The 22,532-nt window shown below is 50.5% G+C and overlaps 2 protein-coding genes across 3 annotated transcripts; both read left to right on the top strand.

Moving 5' to 3' along the window:
• The first annotated feature begins 520 nt into the window (after positions 1 to 520).
• BCL7B (BAF chromatin remodeling complex subunit BCL7B) lies at positions 521 to 3,924 on the top strand. 2 transcript variants are annotated; one of them, XM_063173797.1, is made up of 6 exons: positions 521 to 639; positions 956 to 1,031; positions 1,736 to 1,832; positions 2,810 to 2,980; positions 3,171 to 3,250; positions 3,642 to 3,924. In XM_063173797.1, exons 1-6 carry the CDS (start codon positions 548 to 550, stop codon positions 3,732 to 3,734), a joined length of 609 nt encoding a protein of 202 aa, XP_063029867.1. In that variant the 5' UTR covers positions 521 to 547; the 3' UTR covers positions 3,735 to 3,924. The 2 variants fall into 2 exon arrangements, with proteins under 2 accessions (XP_063029867.1, XP_063029866.1); XM_063173796.1 differs by having other exon boundaries at positions 2,795 to 2,980.
• A 1,907-nt stretch (positions 3,925 to 5,831) lies between these two features.
• LOC134427979 (protein SLFN14-like) lies at positions 5,832 to 7,510 on the top strand. The gene is given in 6 exon segments (XM_063174228.1): positions 5,832 to 5,884; positions 5,886 to 5,984; positions 5,986 to 6,160; positions 6,304 to 6,801; positions 6,862 to 6,869; positions 7,108 to 7,510. Coding segments are annotated over 6 exon segments (1,026 nt in total). The 3' UTR covers positions 7,301 to 7,510.
• Positions 7,511 to 22,532: the final 15,022 nt, after the last annotated feature.

Below are 22,532 nucleotides of genomic sequence, written 5' to 3'. Positions count from 1 at the left end.
ACAGTGGCGTCTCCCAGTGTCACACTCCACACTCTTGTGTTGTTTTCCCCCCGGGCTTCGATCATCAGTATCCCATGAAATCGATTGCTAAGCCAATGCCTACGAGTTCTCCTGAGCTTAGAAACGGGAGTTGTGTGAATTTGGGGTAGGTTTTTTGATTTTTTTTTTTTTTTTTTTTTTTTTTTTTTTTTTTCAAGAGAGCTGCCAAAGCTCAATGTTGAGGCTAAACGGTGGGGACTCTGCTTCAGGGAACGGGGCAGTGCGGTAACGGTGCAGCATTCCCCCGGCCCGGGATCTCAGGGTGATCTCACGGTAGTGTGCGGCGGGACCTGCCCCAAAGGAAGATGGCGGTGCACCGTCGCCTCGCCTGCGCGTCGTTTCCGTGCCCACTGTAGGGCGTGTATGCCTGCGCAGGCGCAGCAGCCGGGGCGTGTCGGGCGTGGTGACGCAGGAAGCGCAGCGCGCGGGCGGGCCACGCAGGGCGCGTGCGCGGGGCCGGGTGCGCCGGCGGGTGCGGCGGGGCCGGTGCTGCGGGGCTGCGCGCGCCATGTCGGGGCGCTCGGTGCGGGCCGAGACCCGCAGCCGCGCCAAAGATGACATCAAGAAGGTGATGGCAGCCATCGAGCGCGTCCGCAGATGGTGAGGGCGGGCCCGCGGGGGGGGAGGGCCTTGCCACCCGCGCGCAGCCAATCACCGCACCGCGGGGTGCGACTCGAGAGTGCGTGCCCAACCAGCGGGTGCGGGCGGAGGGGCGTCGGCCAATGGGAGCGTGGCGGGGAGGGAAGCGACTGTGAAGGGCGGTTGGCCCAGCCAATCATAGTGCGGGGGGCAGGGGGGAGTGCTGCGCCGTGCTGAGCTGACGCTCCTCTGGGCCAACCGGAGCGTGGCGGGATGGCGGGGTTTGTTGCCATGGTGCCCCAGGCCCGGTCCGGTCCATCAGCGTTGTGTCCCGCAGGGAGAAGAAGTGGGTGACGGTGGGCGACACGTCTCTGCGGATATTCAAGTGGGTGCCAGTGGCGGACAGTAAGGAGGTGGGTACCGCTGGTGGAGATGGGCCGGGAGCCACCGCCCACAGCCAGCCTGGCTCCCTTAACAACCCCCCTTAAGCTGAGCTCTGAGCCTCCCCCAGCCCTACCGACCACCGAAGCCCCCCGAGCCACCTCCGAGCCCCCCAATTCTTCCGGACGCCACCAAACCCCCTTGTGTCCCCTCCAAGTCGACCCCTGAGCCCTCCCCAAGCCAGCACCTGAGCCCTCCCAGCCCTGCTGAGCACCTTTGAGGCCCGACCGAGCCCCTCCTGCCCTATCGAGATCCCCCGAGTGCCTCCAAGCCGACCCCCGAACCCCACCCTTCTGAAGCCCCATGAGCTCCTGTCAAGCCTTTTTGGGCAGCCCCCAGCCCCAAAGAGCCCCTTCAGCCAACCTGAGCCTCCCCTGAACTATCGAACCCCCTGAGCTCTCTTGAGACCCCTCCTGCTTCTGCTTGACTCTTCCAAGGATTTGCTTTACTTGGTGACATTCCTAGATGGGCATCAGCTCCTCCTCTCTTTCCTGATTCCCAGTCCCTTCATAGATGGAGTTTTGCCTCTCACTTAGGAATGTGCCCCCAAAGCCAAGGGAAGAGGCCAGCTTGAGCACATCCCTCTGGGCATCTGGAGACAGAAAGGGGAATGGCTCCTCTGAAGCAGCATGTGTTTCTCTGACATTGTGTTTGTGCTTTTCTTTCTCTCCTCAAGAAAGAGAAATCCAAATCGAGTAGCAGCACAGCCCGAGAAGCCAATGGCTTCCCAGCTGACACCTCTGCCAACTCCTCCCTCCTTCTGGAGTTCCAAGGTGGGTCTGGGCTGAGCTGCCTTCAACGTGGGGAAAGACTCCAAGGCTGTACAGCAGCTGGGACATTGTTGGTTCTGTGTGCTGCCAATATGGAGAAGAGCAGTGCTTGCCCCTGAGCACTGGCATGGAGTGGAGAACAGTGAGGTTGAGCTGTGGAGTTGGGCTGATCCACTTCTGGATTGTCCCTGTCCAAACTGTTCATTTTTGCTGTTAGAGAGTCTTAATGGGCTGTTTCTGGTATTTTCTGTGGGAAGCTTCACAGCCAACTGGAGAAGTGGGGTTTCCTGATCCCCCCTTTCCATGCTCTGCTGGGGAGAGGCCAATAGCCACCTGCAGCCAAGCTTGCTTTTCCCAAAGTTACTTCCACGGACCTTAGGGTGAAGGGGCAAAGGCTGTCCCTGGCCTTGCTCTTGGTCTAGGCATTGTGGTGCAGCCAGGAGAGGTTTCAGCAGCGCCAGACTTGCTGCTGAGGTAGTGTACACATCTGCCCAGCACCTGCTCTGTCTGTGGCTAAGGAAAATTTGCAGGCGCTCCCAGGAGATGTGGTGGGGTTCTGTTGCAGGTCTGCACTTTGGCAAGGTGTGTGCCAGGCCTGCTTCTTCAATGGTGCTGAGCATTATTCCTTGTGTTGCTTCACAGAGGAGGAACAAAACCGTGGTACACAGCAGGAGATTCCTGCCCTTGGATGCCCAGGGCCCTCCCAAGCTGCAGATGTGGGATTTAGCAGTGCTCATTCTCATTCCCAGGGCAGGAACATTCCCTCTCCCATGGCCAGTTGTGTATATGATTCCCGCTGTTTTCTGGAGGACTCAGTCCTGTGCCTGACAGCCCTTAGGCTGATGTGGAACAGTGAATCCGCTGTTTAACTCTCTGACTGTGCTCTGCCTTCTCAGCAAGACCCCAGCTTCCAGTGCCGCCCTGAGCTGCCTGTGCCCCTGCGTCAAGGTGCTCTTTTTCACCAGGTGCTGTTTCTGCAGATGAGAACAGCAACCAGAGCTCCCTGTCTGATGTATACCAGCTCAAGGTGGACAGCAGTCCCAACTCCAGCCCCAGTCCTCAACAGAGTGAGTCCATGAGTCCTGCCCACACATCTGACTTCCGCACAGACGACTCACAGCCTCCTACCCTGGGGCAGGAGACCCTGGAAGGTGGGTGCTGGGCTGAGAAGGGAGGAGGCAGATGGGTGGGATCAGGGAACGTGGTGGTTCAGTGGGTGGCCATGGCACTGCTGGAAGCTGACAGGGCATTGGGGACTTCTTTAGCTAGGTGTTCTGTCCTCGGTCAGCACTGACCTGGGTGCGAGGTCTGCATTTTTGTTGACCCACCTGTTCTCCCCAGAGCCCTCCCTGCCTTCCTCAGAAGTGGCAGATGAGCCTCCCACTCTCACAAAGGAAGAGCCAGTCCCCCTTGAGACTCAGGTAAGAGAAGGAGGATTCAAACCATCTCTAAATGTGCATGGACCTAGATTGGCCCTTTGACCATTGTTCCTGCTTCTTGTAGCAGAAGCATCTTGGTGGATGGACTTGCTCTGCAGTCCCGAAGTGCCCCTGGGAGCTCCCAGAACTTCCTGGTTTCCTGAGCTTTAGTCTTTATTCCTTGGTTCAGATCAAGTGTTGGAGTGTGAGGGAAGGATATGGGGATGTGGGAAAATGACAGTTCTGGCAGGCTTCAGGGCTGGAGTGGGTTGCCATTCCTGGTGCCCTGGGGCCTGTGCATGGGTGACAGCCTGGGCTGTCCCCATAGTGTGACACAGCCTTGTCTAGGTGTGAATAGCTCAGTGTCACTGCCTGTGACCTTTGGCTCTCGCAGGTAACTGAAGAGGATGAGGACTCTGGTGCGCCACCTCTGAAGAGATTTTGTGCTGACCAGAACTCTGTGTGCCACACAGCCTCAGAGAGCTAACCTGCCTGGCCCGGCACCTTCGCCAGCCCCTTGCAGAGCCACCTGGCCCCCCAGGACCAGTGCTTCCCTCCAGCCTGCCCCTTCCCCAGTGTCGGGGCTCCCACCACTCGCATCAAGTGCGCCCTGCCCTGCCCTATCCTGCCCTGCCCGATGGATGGGGCTGCTGCCAGTACCTGCAAATTTGCCTCTATTTATTGGCTCTCTCTCTCACTGCTCCCTGCCCTAGAGCTGGGGCTCTCTGCTGGGTGGGCTGCATGTGGGGGGGGGGGGGTGGGGGTTCTCCATGGGGCTCCCTGCTCTCCATGGTCCCCAGGACACTTGGCAGATGCTGTTTGCCTGCTTGTGGCTCCCCTGCCTGCCCTTCCCCTGGGTGCTGGGAACAGGAGAGGCACCTTCCACCTGCTCCGGGTGATGTGATCACTCGGTTGTGGGAGCAGGTGATGATGGGTGTGGGGGGCAGTGAGGGAGCGGCCAGCAGGGACCCACTGGGACGCTGTGCAATAAGCTGCTAGTTTAAGCCATTCATGCCGGGAGAGAGGGGAGCGCTTTCCCCTCCCAGAGGGCAGGTCCTGACCGGCCTCGGCTCTGCCTCGGGGCACAACTCCAGCCGAGTGGAATTTGCAGTCCCCCGGGAGCCTGCAGAGCAGGAGGAGCCGCTGCCCTATGTTGGAAGGCCTTGCCCCGGCCTAGGTACCCGCTATCTCCGAGGTGGGAAAGGAAGCAGCAGGGTGCTGGAGCTCCGGGAAGCGCTCCCGCCCTGGGGCTCTGCCGCCCCCCAATACCCGCTGCCCCCCTAGCCCCAACTCTCCCCCCGCTGCCACTGCATGTCCCGCCGAGTCCGTGATCGAGCATGGTGAAGCTGGAGGCGCGGCCGCGCGTGGAAGTGGAAAGTTATTTTAGCACTGAATAGAATATTTTTAAAATTAAACTTTGAAATACAGATAAAGAGCACGATGTCGGCCGAGTGGGGAGGGACCGCGTGGGAAGAGAAAGGAAGGGAAGTTTCTTCCAAATGGAGCCCTCTGCCGGCAGTCGCCGCCTGCGGCGCCCACAGAGCCGGCCCAGAGCCCGATTCCCCGGGAAGTTCGGTCAGCGCCCGGTCCCCGTTCTCCACACTTTCCTCCCTGCCGGTCGCCGGCGCTGTCTGGAGCGGCGGGGGACGGCCCCGAGACGAGGCGGCCCTGGAGCCCGGCGAGGCCGGCCGGGGGCGGGTGGGGAGGGAAGAGGAGCCCGGGACGGCCCCTCAGCCCTGCGCAGCGGCTCCGACCGTGGCCCCGGCCCGGGGCTTCGCCCGCTCCGCAGCCGCCCCCGCCCACCCCAGGGACTCTGCCCGCGGGGCGGGGCTCTTCGCCCTCAGGTACCGCGGGGGCCGGGAAAAATCGGCCGCGACTTCCGGGGGCGGGGATGTGGTTTCGACGTGACGTGGTTTCAGAGTAGTGCCAGAACGCCCAAGCAATTCCCGTCGTTACGCCGCGGCCTCCGCACCAAGCCTGCTCAGACCTGACTGCCCTTGTAATAAATTATTTTAATTTTCACTTTCATTTTCCAATGTTTCCTTTTTCCCAAGTTTTCTTGATCCCGATATTGCGTGTATGCCCTTCTCTTCATGTCCAGTGAAGGGTAGTGGAGCTAGGGAATGGTCTGGAGCACGTTTGATAAGGAGCAGCTGAAGAACCTGGGAGACTCAGTCTGGAGAAAAGGAGGCTCAAGGGGGACCCTCTTGCTCTGCAGGACTCCCTGACAGGAGGGTGCAAGCAGGGTGAGGTTGGGTTCTGCTCCCACAGAACAAGGAGTGGCATGAGGGGAAACAATCTTGAGTAGTCTCAGGAGAGATTTAGGTTGAACATCAGGGAAAAGTTTCTTCAGTGAAAGGATTCTCCAGCTCTGGCACAGGCTGCCCAGGCCAGTGATAGAATCACCACCTGGGGAGGGATTTAACAGATGTGTAAATGTGGCACGAGGGGAGGGACGTGGGTTAGTTGTGGTCTTGGCAGTGCTGTGGGACCAATTGGACTCCATGGTCTCAGAAAGGTTTCCTAACCCTAACAATTCTATGATAATCATGAAGTGGTTTTAATAATATATCATTTCAGGATCATGATTGCCAGCCAAGAGAGGCAGCTGCCGATTAATTTGACCACAAACTATCCTGATGTTGGTAGTTATTGGGAAAACACTTTTAGGAAAGAGTTCCAGAAAGAAGAAGTCTAGCAATCAGAAAGCAGAAAAAGTCTTTTCCATAGCAGCAGCGTGCATTGCTGAATTCAGGAGGAGGAATTTTGAGAATGGAGAGTGAGGACAGGAATTACTTCTGGGAGCATGGCATTTGTGGAGACATAGAGACGAGCCTCAGGGATTGCACTGGCAGAAGAAAGGCTCATCCATACTTTGCACGGATGCAGCAGGGGAGTAACCTGCTGCTTTTTGTTAAAACATGGAGCTGTTGAGGCCCGGAGCTGGGAGGTGCAGCCACAAAGTTGCACCGCTGCAGCTTAACCACTGATTTGTTTTATAGGTCTGGCACGTTGGTTTATCCTGTGACTTCCAGAGAAGCTCCTGAATTCCTGAGGAAGAAAAACTGTGTCAAGTGCCACAAAGAGAATGGACTGACCCCAAGAGAGCTCAGCTGAGTTTTGATGGGGGAGCAAAAGAGACTCCTCCAAACATCCAAGAGCACAACATCCAAGATACTGTGGTCAGGTTTATAAAGAAAGATGAAGTGCTGGTTGGGGAGGTCCTGGGTTTCACACAGGCAACACATATTGAATTTAAGGAATGCAGTACAAAGAGTAGCTTGTAATACATCAGAAAAAACTTTCCTAAATACATCTCTGCCTTTGCAAACACTGAGGGTGGATATTTATTTTTTGGTGTGGATGACAACAGTAAAGTCACTGGGACCCACAGTAATGTGGAGAAAGTAGCTTTAGAACAAACAGTAGCTGATGCCATCAGCTCAATGTGTGCCCATCACTTCTGTGGCTCTGGGGCTGGCGTGCAGATCCAGGTGTGTTGTAGACATTTTTTCATAGAAATCCTTTCTTTGGGATTTGTGCATCTTCTGGGAAGCAAAGGCCCCAGAAGAAGAATGTAAACAATTGTTATCCGCTGCTGTGAAATGTAGCAGGTGCTCCTGTGATTGGATCATGTTCAGTGTTTACAATTGGGGGCCAATCACAGGACCAAGCTTGGGGACAGATTCCCTGGACACAGAACTTTGTTATTCATTCTTTTCTATTCTATTCTTAGCAGCCTCTGCAACTTCTCTCCTTATTCTTTTTAGTATAGTTATAATGTATTATATATAATATATCAATAAATTCAGCCTTCTGATCATCAAACAAGATTCTCATCCTTCTCTCTCACCATGAAGACCTCTTCAGGTCGCTGTAATACAGGTGCACATCCTGGGTGTTTATGACCAAGCAGGCTGTTCACAGGGCTATGCCTGTGCCATGCACATTGAGTCATCTGGCTGCACTGTGCTCGATGGTGACCCTGAATTCTGGATGGTGCTGGGCACTATCAGGGTGTGGGGAGAGTGTGGGGAGCTGGGCGCTGACTAAAAGACTGAGCAGCCGGAAATGGATGGAGCTCATGACAGCTGCAGACCCAGATAAATAAAACCCGCATTTATGTTAGCATCAACTTCATTTCTGTGTTCTGCTGCAAACATTCAGGAGGAAAGATCAACTTCTTTTCAGGGTGTTCTCACCACACCTAGAAAGGGCCATTTGACCCATGCCCAGCCACAGGCACTGGGATGATGGTGCAGTTACTGGCCTGCAGTGGCACCTCTATCCCTGAACTCATTCAGCAGGACTTCTTGAAGCACTCTCAGTCGTAGAATCGTGGAGTGGTTTGGGTTGGAACACAACTGCCCACAAGACACTGGGTTGCCAGGCTTTCCTTCATATGGAAAAGGGTCATCAATTTGTGGTCAGGCACTGTAATCCAAAAATGGGATTCTGCCTCCTAAACTTGTAAATATCAGAGGATTCCTTCCAGATGAAATCTGCCAGGCTTTGGCTGGCCTTGGACTCTTGGGGGCTGTGTCTCAACTGTCCCTGAGACAGTGGGTTGCGAGGCTTTCCTTCCTCTGGAAAAGAGCTAACATTCACAGTCACACTCCTGGGGCTAAAAGTGGGATTCTGCCTCCTAAAATTGTGAACATTGAAGGATTGTTACAAGATGAAAGCTGCCACGAGTTATGGCTCTGGCTGGCTTTGGGCTCCTGGGAGCTGCCTCTGAACTGCTCTTGAGATGCTGAGTTGCTGGGTTAGGTGCAGTTGTAAGGGGTAATGGTTAGGGTAGTTAAAAATGGTAAATTTTCTTATGTTTTATACACACACACGCACACACACACACACACATATATATATATAAAAAATAATTTTTATAAACATTGATTTCCAAATGCAACCCTTTATCTACTGTTTTATATGCAGGATCTTAAGAGTATAAGAAATTCTAAATACGCATATTATCTTAATACACAGTGTTTGAAAATACAAATGTACCTTTTGTATATATAATTTAAAATAAAGAAAGGGCTTGAAAATGGGAGAAAATATGATCTCTACGAAGGCAATAAAGATAGCTCTGTCTATTCAAGCAAAAAGCATTTTGTGTGTCACTCCAAAACTGTCTGATATCTTGGTTGGGACTTAAATCGCTGCTGCCACCTCGCTGCTGCCACCTGGTGATAACCACGAGGTACTGCGCATATATGCTATTTAGTGACTCAGTAGTGTCACCTGCAGACTAAAAGCAGTACTGCAACTAAGAAATGGGCATACGTGCCATGATCTAAACGACTCACTGAGGCCACCTGCAGCTAAAAAGGAGTGCTGCAACTAAGAAATCCTTGCACGGACAGTGAGTGACTCGTCGAAGTGTCACTGAGGCGCTTTCCATGCCTACCGCTGCCTCCTGCTGGCCCTGGTGCACATGTGGTGCCTGGGAGCACCAGGTGTGGAACCCAGCTGCAGTGGCAGTGGCTGAGGAGGGTTGTAGTGAGTCAAATGAGGAAAGAGGGCTCTTGCCATGTGCTGTTGGGCTTTGGCTGCAGGAAGTCACATGACTTGAGGGGCTTGGAGCACAAGCCCTGCGAGGAAACACTGAGGGAGCTGGGGTGGTTTAGGCTGGAGGAAAGGAGACTCGGAGGTGACTTTATCATTCTCTGCAACTACCTGAAACAGGGTTGTCGTCAGGTGGGGGGTAGTCTAGTTTTCCAGGCAACAACCGACAGAATGAGAGGACACATTCTTAAACTGTGCCAAGGGAAACTTAGGTGGGATGTTAGGAAAAAGCTTTTTACTGAAAGAATGATAAAGAACTGAAATTGTCTGCCCAGGGAGGTGGTGGAGTCACCATCCCTGGACGCGTTTAAAAAAAGATTGGATGTGGCACTGAGTGCCGTGGTTTAGTTGAGGTGGTTTTAGGGCATGGGTTGGACTAGATGATCTTAAAGGTCTCTTCCAACCTAGTGATTCTGTGATTCTGTCATTCTGTGATTATAATGTGCTCAAGATGGTAGAGGAGTCAGGAATTGGCATCAGTCCACTCTCAAGATGGCGAGCATGACAGGAAGTCACGTGCCGTAACAGTCAACATGGTGGATCCAGAACAATCTCTTAGTGCTACTCTCAAGATGGTGAGGATTTACCAGAAATTGCATCACACCGCACTCAAGATGGCAATAATGGCCAGAAGTCACTACAGGTACACTCAAGATGGTGGTACGGGCATGTGAGTCAAGATATCCTTCCCAAGATGGTGGCAGGCTAAAAATGAACTTTGGGAAAGAATGCAAAATTGCATTTTGGGAAGACAGCTCTTCTCAGAAAGGTGTTTTCCATCATTCTTGAGCACAACCTAGACCTCGACTTCCAACTTGCAGTGCAGTATGGCTTGTAGTGCTTCCTGGTGTTAGGACAGGGGTGGTGGGATATAAGAATCCATGTCTGGACAGACTGTACAGGTCAATCCAACTAGCTATGGACCCCAGCCCACATGATCTTACATGGAGAAAGGCAAAAGACAAGAAGCATTCTTCTTCACGTGGGAATGAATTTCCTCTCTTTATTCCCAGAAGAACCATCAGATGGAAAACCTCACATGGAAAAAGAGGCCAGCCAGCTGCCTCTAGGGGGTTTTTATACCCAGGGGAGTGGGGGCAAAGGAAGAGGACCACAGCCAATGGGATACCTGTGAGGAGGGGCAAGAGAAGGGGTAACCCAGGAAGAGACCACCAACGCTGACACTTGGCAGGGGTTGGGAAGACCATGTGGTCATAGGATACAAATCATGTGAACAGTGTAAATTACCAAACATCCAGTGCAAACAACTAAATAACTATTTAGTGCAATACAACAGAGGGGCAGTGGTGATGGAGAAGGGCAGAGGGTTAGGGTATGGGTTAAGGTTAGGGGTTAGAGTTTGCAGTTGCCAATTGGTTCCCAGAGATTGCATTGTGTCTCCATGGTCTCCTGGGTGCCATGAGGTGTTCCTACGTTAGAATGGACACTTGCTTCCATCATACTCCTTTACAACACAGTGGCCTTCTAGATGCCCTGAGGGCATGCTTTGAAAAATGGAGCCTTGTTCCTACTAGGCCTGGCAATGTCTCAGGGACACCTATTACCCATGATGTCCCACTTAAACAAAGTAGATCCTTGAGACTCCATTGCATCACAATAGTCTTCTGACTTCCATGAGTCTCTGCTGTGTTCCAATGGACACCTAGTTCCACCTTCCCTGGCAGTACACAAGTGGAACCTGTGTTCCATGAATCCCAGTGTTGTTCAAAATTGAAACTTTTTTCCCCAAGACTCGATTGCATCACAGCGGTCTCCTGGGTTCCATGAGGCCCTGCTGTGAAAGAGTTGGCACTTGCTTCTATGAGATTTCATGGTCTAACAATGTTCTTCTGTGTTCCATTAGGCCTAGCTGTGTCACAATGGACACTTGCTTGCACAAGTCTTGGAAATGTCCCATTGGCACCAGGGATCCATGAAGCTCTGCTGTGTAGACAACTTACTCTTTGTTCCATAAGGCTATTGCCTCACAGTGGTTACCTTGGTTCCATGATGGCCCTCTGTGTCACAATGGAGCCTTAGTATCTTGAGATTTTTCTTGTGTCACAGTGGTCTCCTATGTTCCATTAATCCTGTCTGTGTCATAATGGACACTTGCTTCCATGAGCAATGGGGATATCCCAGTGGCACCTGTGTTCCATGAGGCCCCGCCATGTTTGCAGTTGACACTGCATTCCCCAAGATCACATGGCGTCACAGTGGTCTCCAGGTTGCCATGAGGTCCTTTGATGTCTCCATGAAAACTTACTTCTATCAGATGCTGTTGTGGCACAGTAGCCACCCAGATGCCATGAGGCCTTTTTGTGCAATAATGGAACCTTGTTTCTACTAGGCCTTGCAATGTCCCAGTAGCACCTGTGTTCCATGAGGCCTGTCTTGCTCAAAGTAGAGCCTTGAATCCATGAGATTCCACTGCATCACAATGTTCCCTTTAGTTTCATGAGAGACTGATGTGTTTATAACTGTATAAAACCCTTGTTTCCTTGGGATTTTATTGTACCACAGTGGTCTCCTTGGTTCCATGGGGCTCAGCTGTGTTTACAAGTGACCCATGGTTCCCAAAGATTCCATGGTGTCACTGTGCTCTGCTATTATTAATGAGCCTGTGTTGTGTCACAATGGACACTGAGTTCCACCTGCCCTGACAATATCCACCTTGCAACTGTGTCTCATGAGGCCCCGCTCTGTTTGCAGTTGGCACTTGGTTCCCAGAGATTGCATCGTGTCACAGTTGTCTATTGAGTGCCATGAGGCCCTGCTATGTCACAATTGACACTTGCTTCCATCAGATTCCTTTGCATCACAATGGCCTCCCAGGTGCCATGAGGCCTTGCTGTGCAATAATGGAGCCTTGTTTCTACTAAGCCTGCTGATGTCCCAGTGGCTCCTGTGGCCCATGAGGCCCAACTTAGTCAAAGTAGAGCCTTGGAACCATGAGATTCCATTGCGTCACAATGGTCTTCTGAGTTCCTTGAGGCTGTGCTTTGTCACAGTGGACGCGGACTTCCACATGCCTTGGCATTTTCCAAGTGGCATCTTTGTTCCATGAGACCCCACACTGTTCAAAATTTTAACTTTTTTCCCCATGATTCCTTTGCATCACAGTGGTCTCCTGGGTTCCATGAGGGCCTGCTGTAAAAGAGTTGACACTTGCTTCCATGAGAGTCCATTTTATAACAATGTTCTCCTCTGTTCAATTAGACTCGGCTGCTTCACAACGGACACATTCAGTCATGAGCAGTAGCAAAGTTCCTGGGGCACCTGTGTTCCATGAGGCTGTGCTGTGTTGCAAGTGACAGCTTGGCACTGCCTTGTTCAGCCAGGGCAAGTGGCTGCAAACGGAGACCATTTTCCAAGAGAGAAAGAAGTCCTCTCCCCAAGGTTTGGGGATCAGATAAAAGGTGGCCTTTGGGGCTCTAAAATCTTGCAGGGTCCCAGTTGCTGGAAGCTTTAGTTTTGGAGAAATCCAGCAAAGTTTGCTAATTTCTAGCTTGGCACCGCCCTGTGGCCCGGGCAAGTAGCCACAAACGGAAGCCCTTTTCCATGGGAAAAAGAAGTCATTTACCCGGGGTCTGGAAATCAGATGAAAGGTGGACTTGTGGGCTTGTAGAACTTGCGGGCTCCTAGATGCTGGCAGCTTTAGTTTTGGAGAAATCCAGTAAAGTTTGCCTATATCTAGCTTGGCAGTGGCCTATCAGTCCGGGCAAGTGGCCACAAACGGAGGCCATTTTCCATGGGAAAAAGAAGTAATTTCCCCAGGGTCTGGGGATCCAGTTCTTAGGAGAGGTTTGGGGCTCAAAAGCCTGTCAAAGTCCTATTTGCTGGCTGCTTTAGTTTTGGAGAAATCTAGAAAGCTTGCAATTTTCTCGCTTGGCACCACCCTGTTCGGCCAGGGTGAGTGGCTTCAAACACAGGCAATTTCCAACAAGAAAAAGAAGTCCTCTCACCAGGGTCTGGGTATCAGATGAAAGGTGGCCTTTGTAGCTCTAAGGACTTGCTGGGTCGTAGTTGCTGGCAGCTTTAGTTTTAGAGAGATCTAGCAAAGTTTGCAAATTTCTAGCTTGCCACCTCTGAAACTACCAGTATGAGTGTATGCAAACGGGGGCCATTTTCCACGGGGAAAAGAAGTCATTTCCACAAGGTCTGGGGATTAGATGAAAGGTGGCCTTTGGGGTTCTAAGGACTTGCAGGATCCTAGTTGCTGGCAGTTTTAGTTTTGGAGAAATCCAGCAAAGTTTGCCAATTTTGAAATTGGCACTGCTGTATCGGCCAGGGCGAGTGGCCGCAAACAGAAACCATTTTCCATAGGAAATAGAGGTCCTTTCCCCAGAGTCTGGGTATCAGATAAAAGGTGGCCTTGTGGGCTTGTAGGACTTGCAGGGTCTCAGTTGTTATCAGCTTTAATTGTGGAGAAATCCAGCAAAGTTTGCCAATTTCTAGCTTGGCCCCGCCCTATTCAGCCAGGGCAAGTGGCCGTAAACGGAGCAATTTTCCATGGGAAATAGAGGTCCTTTCCCCAGAGACTGGGTATCCGGTGAAACGTGGCCTTTGGGGTTCTAGTAACTTGCAGAGTCTTAGTTGCTGGATGCTTTAGTTTTGGAGAAATCCAGCAAAGTTTGCTAATTTCTAGCTTGGCACCACCCTGTGACCCGGGCAAGTAGCCACAAACAGAAGCCCTTTTCCATGGGAAAAAGAAGGCCTTTCCCCAGGGTCTGTGTATCATATGAAAGGTGGCCTTTGTGGCCCTAAGGACTTGCAGAGATCCCCTTGATGGAGGCTTTAGTTTTGGAAAAAGCCACAAAGTTTGCAAATTTCTCAGTAAGTGCCTCTCGGTGATCCAGCGCGAGTGGCCGTAAACGGAGCAACTTTCTGTGGGAAAAAGAAGTCATTTCCCCAGGGTCTGGGTATCAGATGAAAGGTGGCCTTTGGGACTCTTAGGAATTGCAGGGTCCTAGTTGCTGGCAGCTTTAATTTTGGAGAAATCCAGCAAAGGTTGCCAATTTCTAGCTTGGCAGTGGCCTGTCAAGCCAGGCGAGTGACCACAAACGGAGGCCATTTTCCATGGGAAAAAGAAGTCATTTCCCCGGGGTCTGGGTATCAGATGATGGTGGCCTTTGGGGCTCTAAGGACTTGCAGGGTCCCAGTTGCTAGCTGCTTTAGTTTTGGAGAAATCCAGCAAAGTTTGCCAATTTCAAGCTTGACCCTGCCCAGTTCAGCCGGGGTGAGTGGTTGCAAATATAGGCCATATTCCCTGGGAAAAAGAAGGAATTTCCTGAGGGTCTGGAAATTCGATGAAAGGTGGCCTTGTGGGCTCTAAGGACTTGCAGAATCCTAGTTGCTAGCAGCTTTAGTTTTGGAGAAATCCAGCACAGTTTGCAAATTTCTCGGTAAGCGCCTCCCAGTGACTCAGAGGGAGTGGCTGCATGCGGAGCAATTTTCCTTGGGAAATAGAAGTCCTTTCCTCAGGTTCTGGGTATCAGTTGAAAGGTGGCCTTTGTAGCTCTAAGGACTTGCAGGGTCCTCGTTGCTGGCAGCTTTAATTTTGGAGAAATCCAGCAAAGTTTGCCAATTTCTAGCTTGGCACTGCCCTGTCAGCCTGGGCGAGTGGCTGCAACTGGAGGCCATTTTCCATGGGGAAATAGAGGTCCTTTCCCCAGAGTCTGGGTATGAGATAAAAGGTGGCCTTTGCATCTCTAAGGACTTGCAGGGTCCCCGTTGCTAGCAGATTTCGTTTTGGAGAAATCCAGCAAAGTTTGCCAATTTCTAACCTGGTACTGCCCTGTTGGTCAGGGCGAGATGCTGCAAACAGAGGCTATGTTCTGTGGGAAAAAGAAGTCCTTTCCACAGAGTCTGGGTGTCAGATAAAAGGTGACGTTTTGTGGTCTAAGGACTTGCAGGGTCCTAGTTGCTGGCAGCTTTAGTTTTGGAGAAATCCAGCAAATTTTGCCTATTTCTAGCTTGGCCCCGCCCTGTTAGGCCAGGGCGAGTGGTCGCAAACAGAGGCCATTTTCTGTTAGAAAAAGAAGGCCTTTCCCCAGGGTCTGGGGATCAGTTAAAGGGTGAGGTTTGGGGCTGAAAAGCCTGTCAAAATCCTAGTTGCTGGCAGCTTTAGTTTTGGAGAAATCCAGCAAAGCTGGACAATTTCTAGCTTGGCACTGCCCTGTTTGGCCCAGGCGTGTGGCCGCAAATGGAGTTTACTTTCTGTGGGAATAAGAAGTCATTTCCCCAGGGTCTGTGTATCAGATGAAAGGTGGCCTTTGTGGCCCTAAGGACTTGCAGGGACCTCTTGATGAAAGCTTTAGTTTTGGAGAAATTCAGCAAAGTTTGCAAATTTCTAGCTTGACACAGCAATGTTGGACAGGGCGAGTGGCCACAAACAAGTGCCATTTTGCATGGGAAAAAGAAGGCCTTACCCCAGGGTCTGTGTATGAGCAAGTGGTGGCCTGTGGGGCCCTAAGGACTTGCAGGGTCCTTGTGGCTAGCAGCTTTAGTTTTAGAGAAATCTAGAAAGGCTGCAATTTTCTCGCTTGGCACTGCACTTTTTGGCCAGGGCGAGTGGCTTCAAACCCCGGCCATTTTCTGTTGGAAAAGAAGTGATTACCCCATTATCTGCGGATCAGATGAAAGGTGGCCTTTGCAGCTCTAAGGACTTGCAGGGTCCTAGTTGCTGGCAGCTTTAGTTATAGAGAAATAGAATAGTTTGCCAATTTCTAGCTTGCCACCCCTGCAACTACCACTATGAGTGTCCGCAAACAGAGGCCATTTTCCGTGGGAAAAAGAAGTCATTTCCACAGGGTCTGGGGATCAGATGAAAGGTGACCTTTGAGGCTCTAAGGCCTTGCAGGGTTCTTGTTGCTGGAAGCTTTAGTTTTGGAGAAATCCAGCAAAGTTTGCCTATTTCTGAGGTGGCGCCGTCCTGTCTACCGGGGGAGGGGCTGCAAACAGAAGCCATCTTCCACGTGGAAAAGAAGTCCATTCCTGAGGGTCTGGGTATCAGATAAAAGGTGGCCTTTGTGGCTCTAAGGATTTGTAGGGTTCTAGTTTCTGGCAGCTTTAATTTTGGAGAAATCCAGCAAAGTTTGCACATTTCTAACCTGGCGCCACCCTGTCTGTCACAGCAAGTGGCCTCAAACGGAGGCCATTTTCCATGTGGAAAAGAAGTCCTTTCCTCAGGGTTTGGGTATCAGTTAAAAGGTGACTTTTAGGGCTCTAAAACCTTGCAGGGTCCTAGTTGCTGGCAGCTTTAGTTTTGGAGAAATCTGGCAAAATTTACCTATTTCTAGCTTGGCACCGTCCTGTCGGCTAGAGGGAGTTGCTGCAAGTGGAAGCCACCTTCTGTGTGGAAAAAACGTGCTTTCCTCTGTGTCTGGGTATCAGTTGAAAGGTGACTTTTCGGGCTCAATAGCCTTGCAGAGTCCTAGTTGCTGGCAGATTTACTTTTGGAGAAATCCAACACAGTTTGCAAATTTCTACCTTGGTACCACCTTGTCGGCAAGGGTGAATTACTGCAGAGGGAGTCCATTTTCCATGGGAAAAAGGAGACATTTCCCCAGGGTCTGGGAGTCAGTTGAAAGGTGACTTTTGGTGCTCTAGGGATTTGCAGGGTCCTAGTTGCTGGCAGCTTTTGTTTTGAAGAAATCCAGCGAGTTTGCCCATTTCTTGCTAGGCACTGCCCTGTCGGTCAGGATGAGATGCTGCAAATGGAGGCCATTTTCCATGGGGAAAAGAAGTCCTCTCGCCTTGGTATCAGATGAATGGAGGCCTTGGGGCTCTAAGGACTTGCAGGGTCCTAGTTGTTGACAGCTGTAGTTTTGGAGAAATCCAACAAAATTTGCCAATTTAGAGCTTGGCAGTGCCATATCAGTCTGGGTGAGTGGCCGCAAAATGGAGGCCATTTTCCGTGTGGAAAAGAAGTAATTTCCTCAGGGTCTGGGTATCAGTTGAAAGGTGACTTTCAGGTCTGTAAAATCTAGCAGGGTTCTAGTTGCTGGCAGCTTCAGTTTTGGAGAAATCCAGCAAAGTTTGCCAATTTCATGCTTGGTGCCACTCTGTTGGGCAGGGCCTGTGCCAGTCATTTACCACCGCCTGGGTATCAGATGAGAGGTGCCCTTTGAGCCTCTGTGGCCTTGCAGGGTCCTAGTTGCTGGCAGCTTTAGTTTTGGAGAAATCCAGCAAAGTTTTCCCGATTCTAACCTGGCGCCCCTCTGTCGGTCACAGCAAGAATCCGCAAACGGAGGCCATTTCCCATGGGCAGAAAGGAGTCATTTCCCCAGGGTCTGGGAATGAGTTGAAAGGTGGCCTTTGGGGCTCTAAGTACGTGCAGCGTTCTAGTTGTTGGCAGATTTAGTTTTGGAGAAATCCAGCAAAGTTTGCCCGTTTCTTACCTGGCGCCGCCCTGTCGGTCAGAGCGAGATACCGCAAATGGAGGCCATTTTCCATGTGGAAAAGGTTTCCTATCCTCAGGCTCCACATATCAGTTTAAAGGTGGTGTTTCATGCTTTAAAGCCTTGTAGGGTCCAAGTTACTGGCAGCTTTAGTTTTGGAGAAATCTAGCAAAGTTTGCCTATCTCTAGCCTGGCACCGCCCTATTTGGCAAGGAGGAGTTTCTGCAAATGGAGTCCATTTTCCATGGGAAAAAGGAGGCATTTACCCAGGGTCTAGGTATCAGACGAACGGTGGCCTTTGAGGGTCTGCAGCCTTGCAGGGTCCTAGTTACTGGGAGTTTTAATTTTAGAGAAATCCAGCAAAGTTTGTAGTTTTCGAACCTGGCTCCACCCTGTCGGTCAAGGCGAGTGGCCTCAAATGAAGCCTGTATTCCATGGAAAAAAGAAGTCCTTTCATCTGGGTATCTGTATCAGATGAATGGAGGCCTTTGGGGCTCTAAGGCCTTGTAGGGTCCTAGTTACTGACAGATTTATTTCTAGAGAAATCCAGGAAAGTCTGCCAATTTTGTGCTCTGCACTGCCCTGTTGGCCAGAGTGAGTGGCCCCAAAATGTAGGCATTTTTCTGTAGGCGATAAAGAAGTCATTTCCCCAGGGTCTGGGAATCAGTTGAAAGGTGACGTTTGGAGCTCTAAGAACATGCAGCGTCCTAGTTGCTGGCAGCTTTAGTTTTGGAGAAATCCAGCAATTTTTGCCTTTTTAGAGCATGGCACAGCACTGTTGGACAGTGTGGAAGGGGCTAGCAGCGGGCCTCTTAGCTAAAGGAGCGAGAAGTAAGAAGAAGAAGCTGATAAGGAGCTTTCTCCAAGGCCGTAACCAAGGAGATCGAGAGAAGAAAGATAAGAACATTCTGCAGCTGGATGGGAAACAACTGGGAAGTGTATAAAAGATCAGCCATTTTCACTAATAAAGTGTTGCCAACTGTTGCCACCTGTTGCTAACAGTTGCCAACGGTTGCCGATGATTGCCAACTGAGACTGCTTGTGGTCTCTGCTTTATGTCGTGACCGCCTCCACTGTGACATTTTGGTGACCGCTGACGTGATAAGAAAATAGTCGGTGGGGGCCCATACAGGGTCCTAGCAATTGGCATACGTGACCCACTGGGACGTAGTGGGGGAGGCGGCGTTGGTGCAGCTGAGAGTGGCAGGTGGAAGCCACAGGGAGGTCCGGACCTGATTCCCTCCAATCAAGACACCTGGAAGTAGGTGAGCCACCAACTAGTAATGATGGGACAAAATTTATCTAAAGAGGAAGAAAATGTTCTGTCTACATGAAAAGTTTTGTTAAGAAATAAGGGAATTAATACTCAGACTATGCACTTCGTAATATATTGCTGTGGGCTAAATCACAGAATTTTGGCACTGATCCCGACACAACATTTAGTGTTAAGGCATGGAAGAAGTTCGGGGACAGACTTTGGCAAGTCATTCGAGCGGGAGATAAAACAGTTGTTGATCTAGCAGTTACTTGGAACTCATTCTTTGAGGCTTTAAAGGAATGGAAAATAGAGAAACGGAGCAAGATGCGGACGAAGAGTCGGGGCTGATAACAGAACCTGACAGGGGGGCCTCTGAGGTAGAAGGGGGCTCTGATGGAGAACTTGGTGAAGAAAGTTCGGATGCCAAGGGAGTTACCTGGCACGTTGCCAGAGCTTCTGGGAAAGCTGCCAAGACTTCTGGGCAACCTGCCCTAGCCTCTTATCAGACCCCTAAGCCTCCTTATCTCACACCTGCGCAGCAGCTCGCGATAGTGCCTGTATATACTACATTGCTACACCAGTTAGCTGAAATGTCTTTAGCAGAGAGAGAAACACAGCCATCTGCCCCCCCATTTCCCTCCTCTCTGGTCCAGCTGTCTGTCCCCCCGCTCCCCTCTGAGCGGCTTGAACAATTTGCAAGGCCGTATCCTCCTTTACCTGACAGTGACAGCAACAGCGAATCAACTGATGAGTCTCCTGCAGTAACACCTGAGCTGGGACAAGGAGCTCTGGTCCCTTCATCTCCTAAGAGCTCTAGCCTTACTGCCCCATGGACTTTGCCTCCATGTCAAGTAACTGTGCTTCCTCGACACCCTCAGGAGTGTTGGGAATTTGTTAGGAGGAAAGCAATTGAAGAAAAGAATTGGATCACCATAGAAAGGTTAGGTGCTCCAAGAGTACCTCAGGAGAACAGTGCCAATGCAAATGTTGCTTGTGATAACCCTATGGCTTTTCCAGTTTTCAAAGCAGTTCCTGGAACAGGACAGAATGACAGTCATCATGTCTTTGCCTGGAGGGTTGTGCAAGACCTCCAATTGAAAGTAGCTCAGTATGGTATTAATTCCTCAGAGGTAATGCAATTAATACGTGTAATTAATGCAGATTTGCTTGCACCTTATGACATCACTCATCTTGCTACAATTCTATTCCAGCCAGTACAATATGGTGTATTTCAAGAAACTTGGAGGCGAGTGGCTGAGCGCACCACTTTAACAAATATGCAGTTGCCTCAACATGACCCTCGTCATGCTGTGGGTGTTGATGCCCTACTGGGCACTGGGCCTTTTGCTAATCCAGATTTACAGGCAAGGTGGGATCCTTCGATTTTGGCACAAGCTCAGCAAATTGGCATGAGTGCTTTAACTAAAACAATGGAAATGGCAGCTCCAAAACAGAAATATGTCACTATACAACAAGGGACGAGAGAACCATTTTTGCAGTTTGCAGAAAAACGTGCTGCCGCTATTGAGAAACAGGTAGATGATGAAAATTTGCGAGACAAATTGTGCGTACAACTGGATAAAGAAAATGCAAACTCAGATTGCAGAAAGGTTATTGACACTTTGCCTGGGGACCTCACCTTATCTGAAATGGTTACTGCTTGCTCAAAAGTTGGTTCAGTTGAGCATAAAATGGCAGCTCTTGCTGCAGTGCTAAGACTTCCAGTGAAGTATTATAATTGTGGACAACAGGGCCACCACATAAAGTCACAGTGTACTGTCCAGAAAACATCATTTAGGCCAAGTGCAAGCAGCGATGTTGCATGCAATCGTTGTGCTAAATCTGGGCACTATGCTAAGCAATGCAGGAGTAAATATCATGCAAATGGTCAGCTATTGCTGGGAAACCCAAGAGGAGCGCGAGGGGGCGCGTGGGGAAACAAATACCCCAACAACCACAACAGCAAATGCGGGCCTTCCCAGCCCTGCAAAGCTGCCCATTTGCGAACAATTCTCAGGGGCAACAAGCGGGTCTGCAAGGATTGATATACCCACAGCTGACACAGTAACCATTTTAACAAAAGAAATATGTAAAGTGCCTCTTGATGCCTATGGTCCAATAGGATGGGGATTGAGTGCATTTTTGATAGGGAGATCAAGTACTACACTTAGAGGTATTCATGTGCATCTAGGGCTTATTGATGCTGATTATTTAGGGCAGATTCATGCCATGGTATCCATTGATGATCCTCCTGTCACTATTCAGAAAGGAACTTGCATTGCTCAACTTGTACCTTTTGTGAGTTCTGTTCCAAATGCAGTGGACCGAAGTTGCGGCACAGGAAGCTTTGGATTGACAGGAGTACCTCAAGTGTCCTGGACTGAGAAAGTAACAGAGAGCCGTCCAGAAAAGACATGCACTCTCACCGCCAGTGGATGTCATCCAGGAACTATATCAGTAACAGGTTTGATTGACACTGGAGCAGATGTCACAATATTCTCGCGACTTTGCTGGCCTCAATCGTGGCCTCTCACTCGTGCAAGTTTTGGACTCCTGGGATTGGGTGGTGTTACAACAGGTGGCCCGTCAGCCATTGTAATTAATGTGAAACATCCTGATGGCCAACAAGCTAACATCAGACCCTATGTTGCCGATGCTTCTCAAAGTTTGTGGGGACGAGATTGTTTATCTCTATGGGGTGTCAAAATTACCACGGATTTTTAATGGGGGCCACTGTGTTGCAGGGCAATGAACGTCCAGTTGTATCCCTGACATGGTTGACAGATAAGCCTGTCTGGGTTCACCAGTGGCCCCTGACTACTGAAAAGCTTACTGCCCTGCAAGAATTAGTTACAGAACAATTGAAAGCGGGACACATTGAGGAATCATTCAGTCCCTGGAACACCCCTGTTTTTGTAATAAAAAAGAAATCGGGAAAATGGAGACTTTTACATGATTTACGGCAGATAAATGGTGTAATGGCAACAATGGGAGCTTTACAACCAGGCCTTCCTACACCTACGATGATTCCACAGGAATGGCAAATAGCTCAGTTGGAAAGGTGCACACACAATCCCAGTGTTGTGTGGCTTCGTTCTTGGCCTCTCGGGAGATGTCGCTCTCTCCATCTCGGGGAGGCAAAGAAGCAGCTTCTTTGCACACAGAACATTGTGCCTGTCGCTGTGCTCTCTTGAGCACGGCTTCTGCTGAAAGATGCCTGGGACCGGAATTTAGCTTCGGAGACCTCCGTCCAAGATTGTATCTCCATCTTCTACGTCTCTTGCCGACTACATCTTAGCAAAAAGCTTTTCCACTATGTCTCGCAAGGAGAAACTGTGCCAGCACGGAAAACGTCCCTTGACGTTGAAGGGAGGACTGCATAAAGTTTAACAAGCTGCACAGGAACGTTGTTTCAATACTCCTTCCTAAGGAATGTTAATGTGAATGCAGGAGAGTGGTAAGGTACTGTCCTCTCCTCAGGTTGAAATCTGTGCACACATTCCCCGTATTGCGCGGCCTCGTTCTTGGCCTCTTGGTAGCTGTCGCTCTCTCCGTCTCCAGGAGGGGAAGAAATGGCTTCTTCGCCCACAGAGTATTGTGCTGGCCGAGGTGTGCTCCAGAACGTGGCTTCTGCCAAAAGAAACCCAGGACCAGCGCTTACCGTCGGAGAGCTCCAAATCTCTGTCTTCTGCATCTCTTGTCACCTACATCTTAGCAAAAAGCTTTTCCACTATGTCTCACAAGGAGAAACTATGCCAGTATGGAAAACATCCCCGATCTTGCTGTAGAAGTTACATGGAGCTCTGCAGAGTGTTTAGCAAGAAGCAAATGAAAGTTGTCCAAAGCTCCTTCCATTGGAAAGTCAATGTGAATGAAAGAAGCAGGAGAGTGGTGAGGTACTGTTTTCTCTCAGTTTGAAAGCTGCGCACACAATGCTGGTGTTGTGTGGCTTCGTTCTTTGTCTTTCCGAAGCTGCCACTCTCTTCGACTCTTGAAGGCGAAGAAGCGCCTTCTTCATGCACAGAACATGGTGCCGGTCGCGGTGCTCTCCGGAGCA

This window comes from Melospiza melodia, chromosome 21, assembly GCF_035770615.1.
Source record: "Melospiza melodia melodia isolate bMelMel2 chromosome 21, bMelMel2.pri, whole genome shotgun sequence".
Taxonomy (NCBI): domain Eukaryota; kingdom Metazoa; phylum Chordata; class Aves; order Passeriformes; family Passerellidae; genus Melospiza; species Melospiza melodia.
This window is presented reverse-complemented; position numbering and strand designations above follow the sequence as displayed.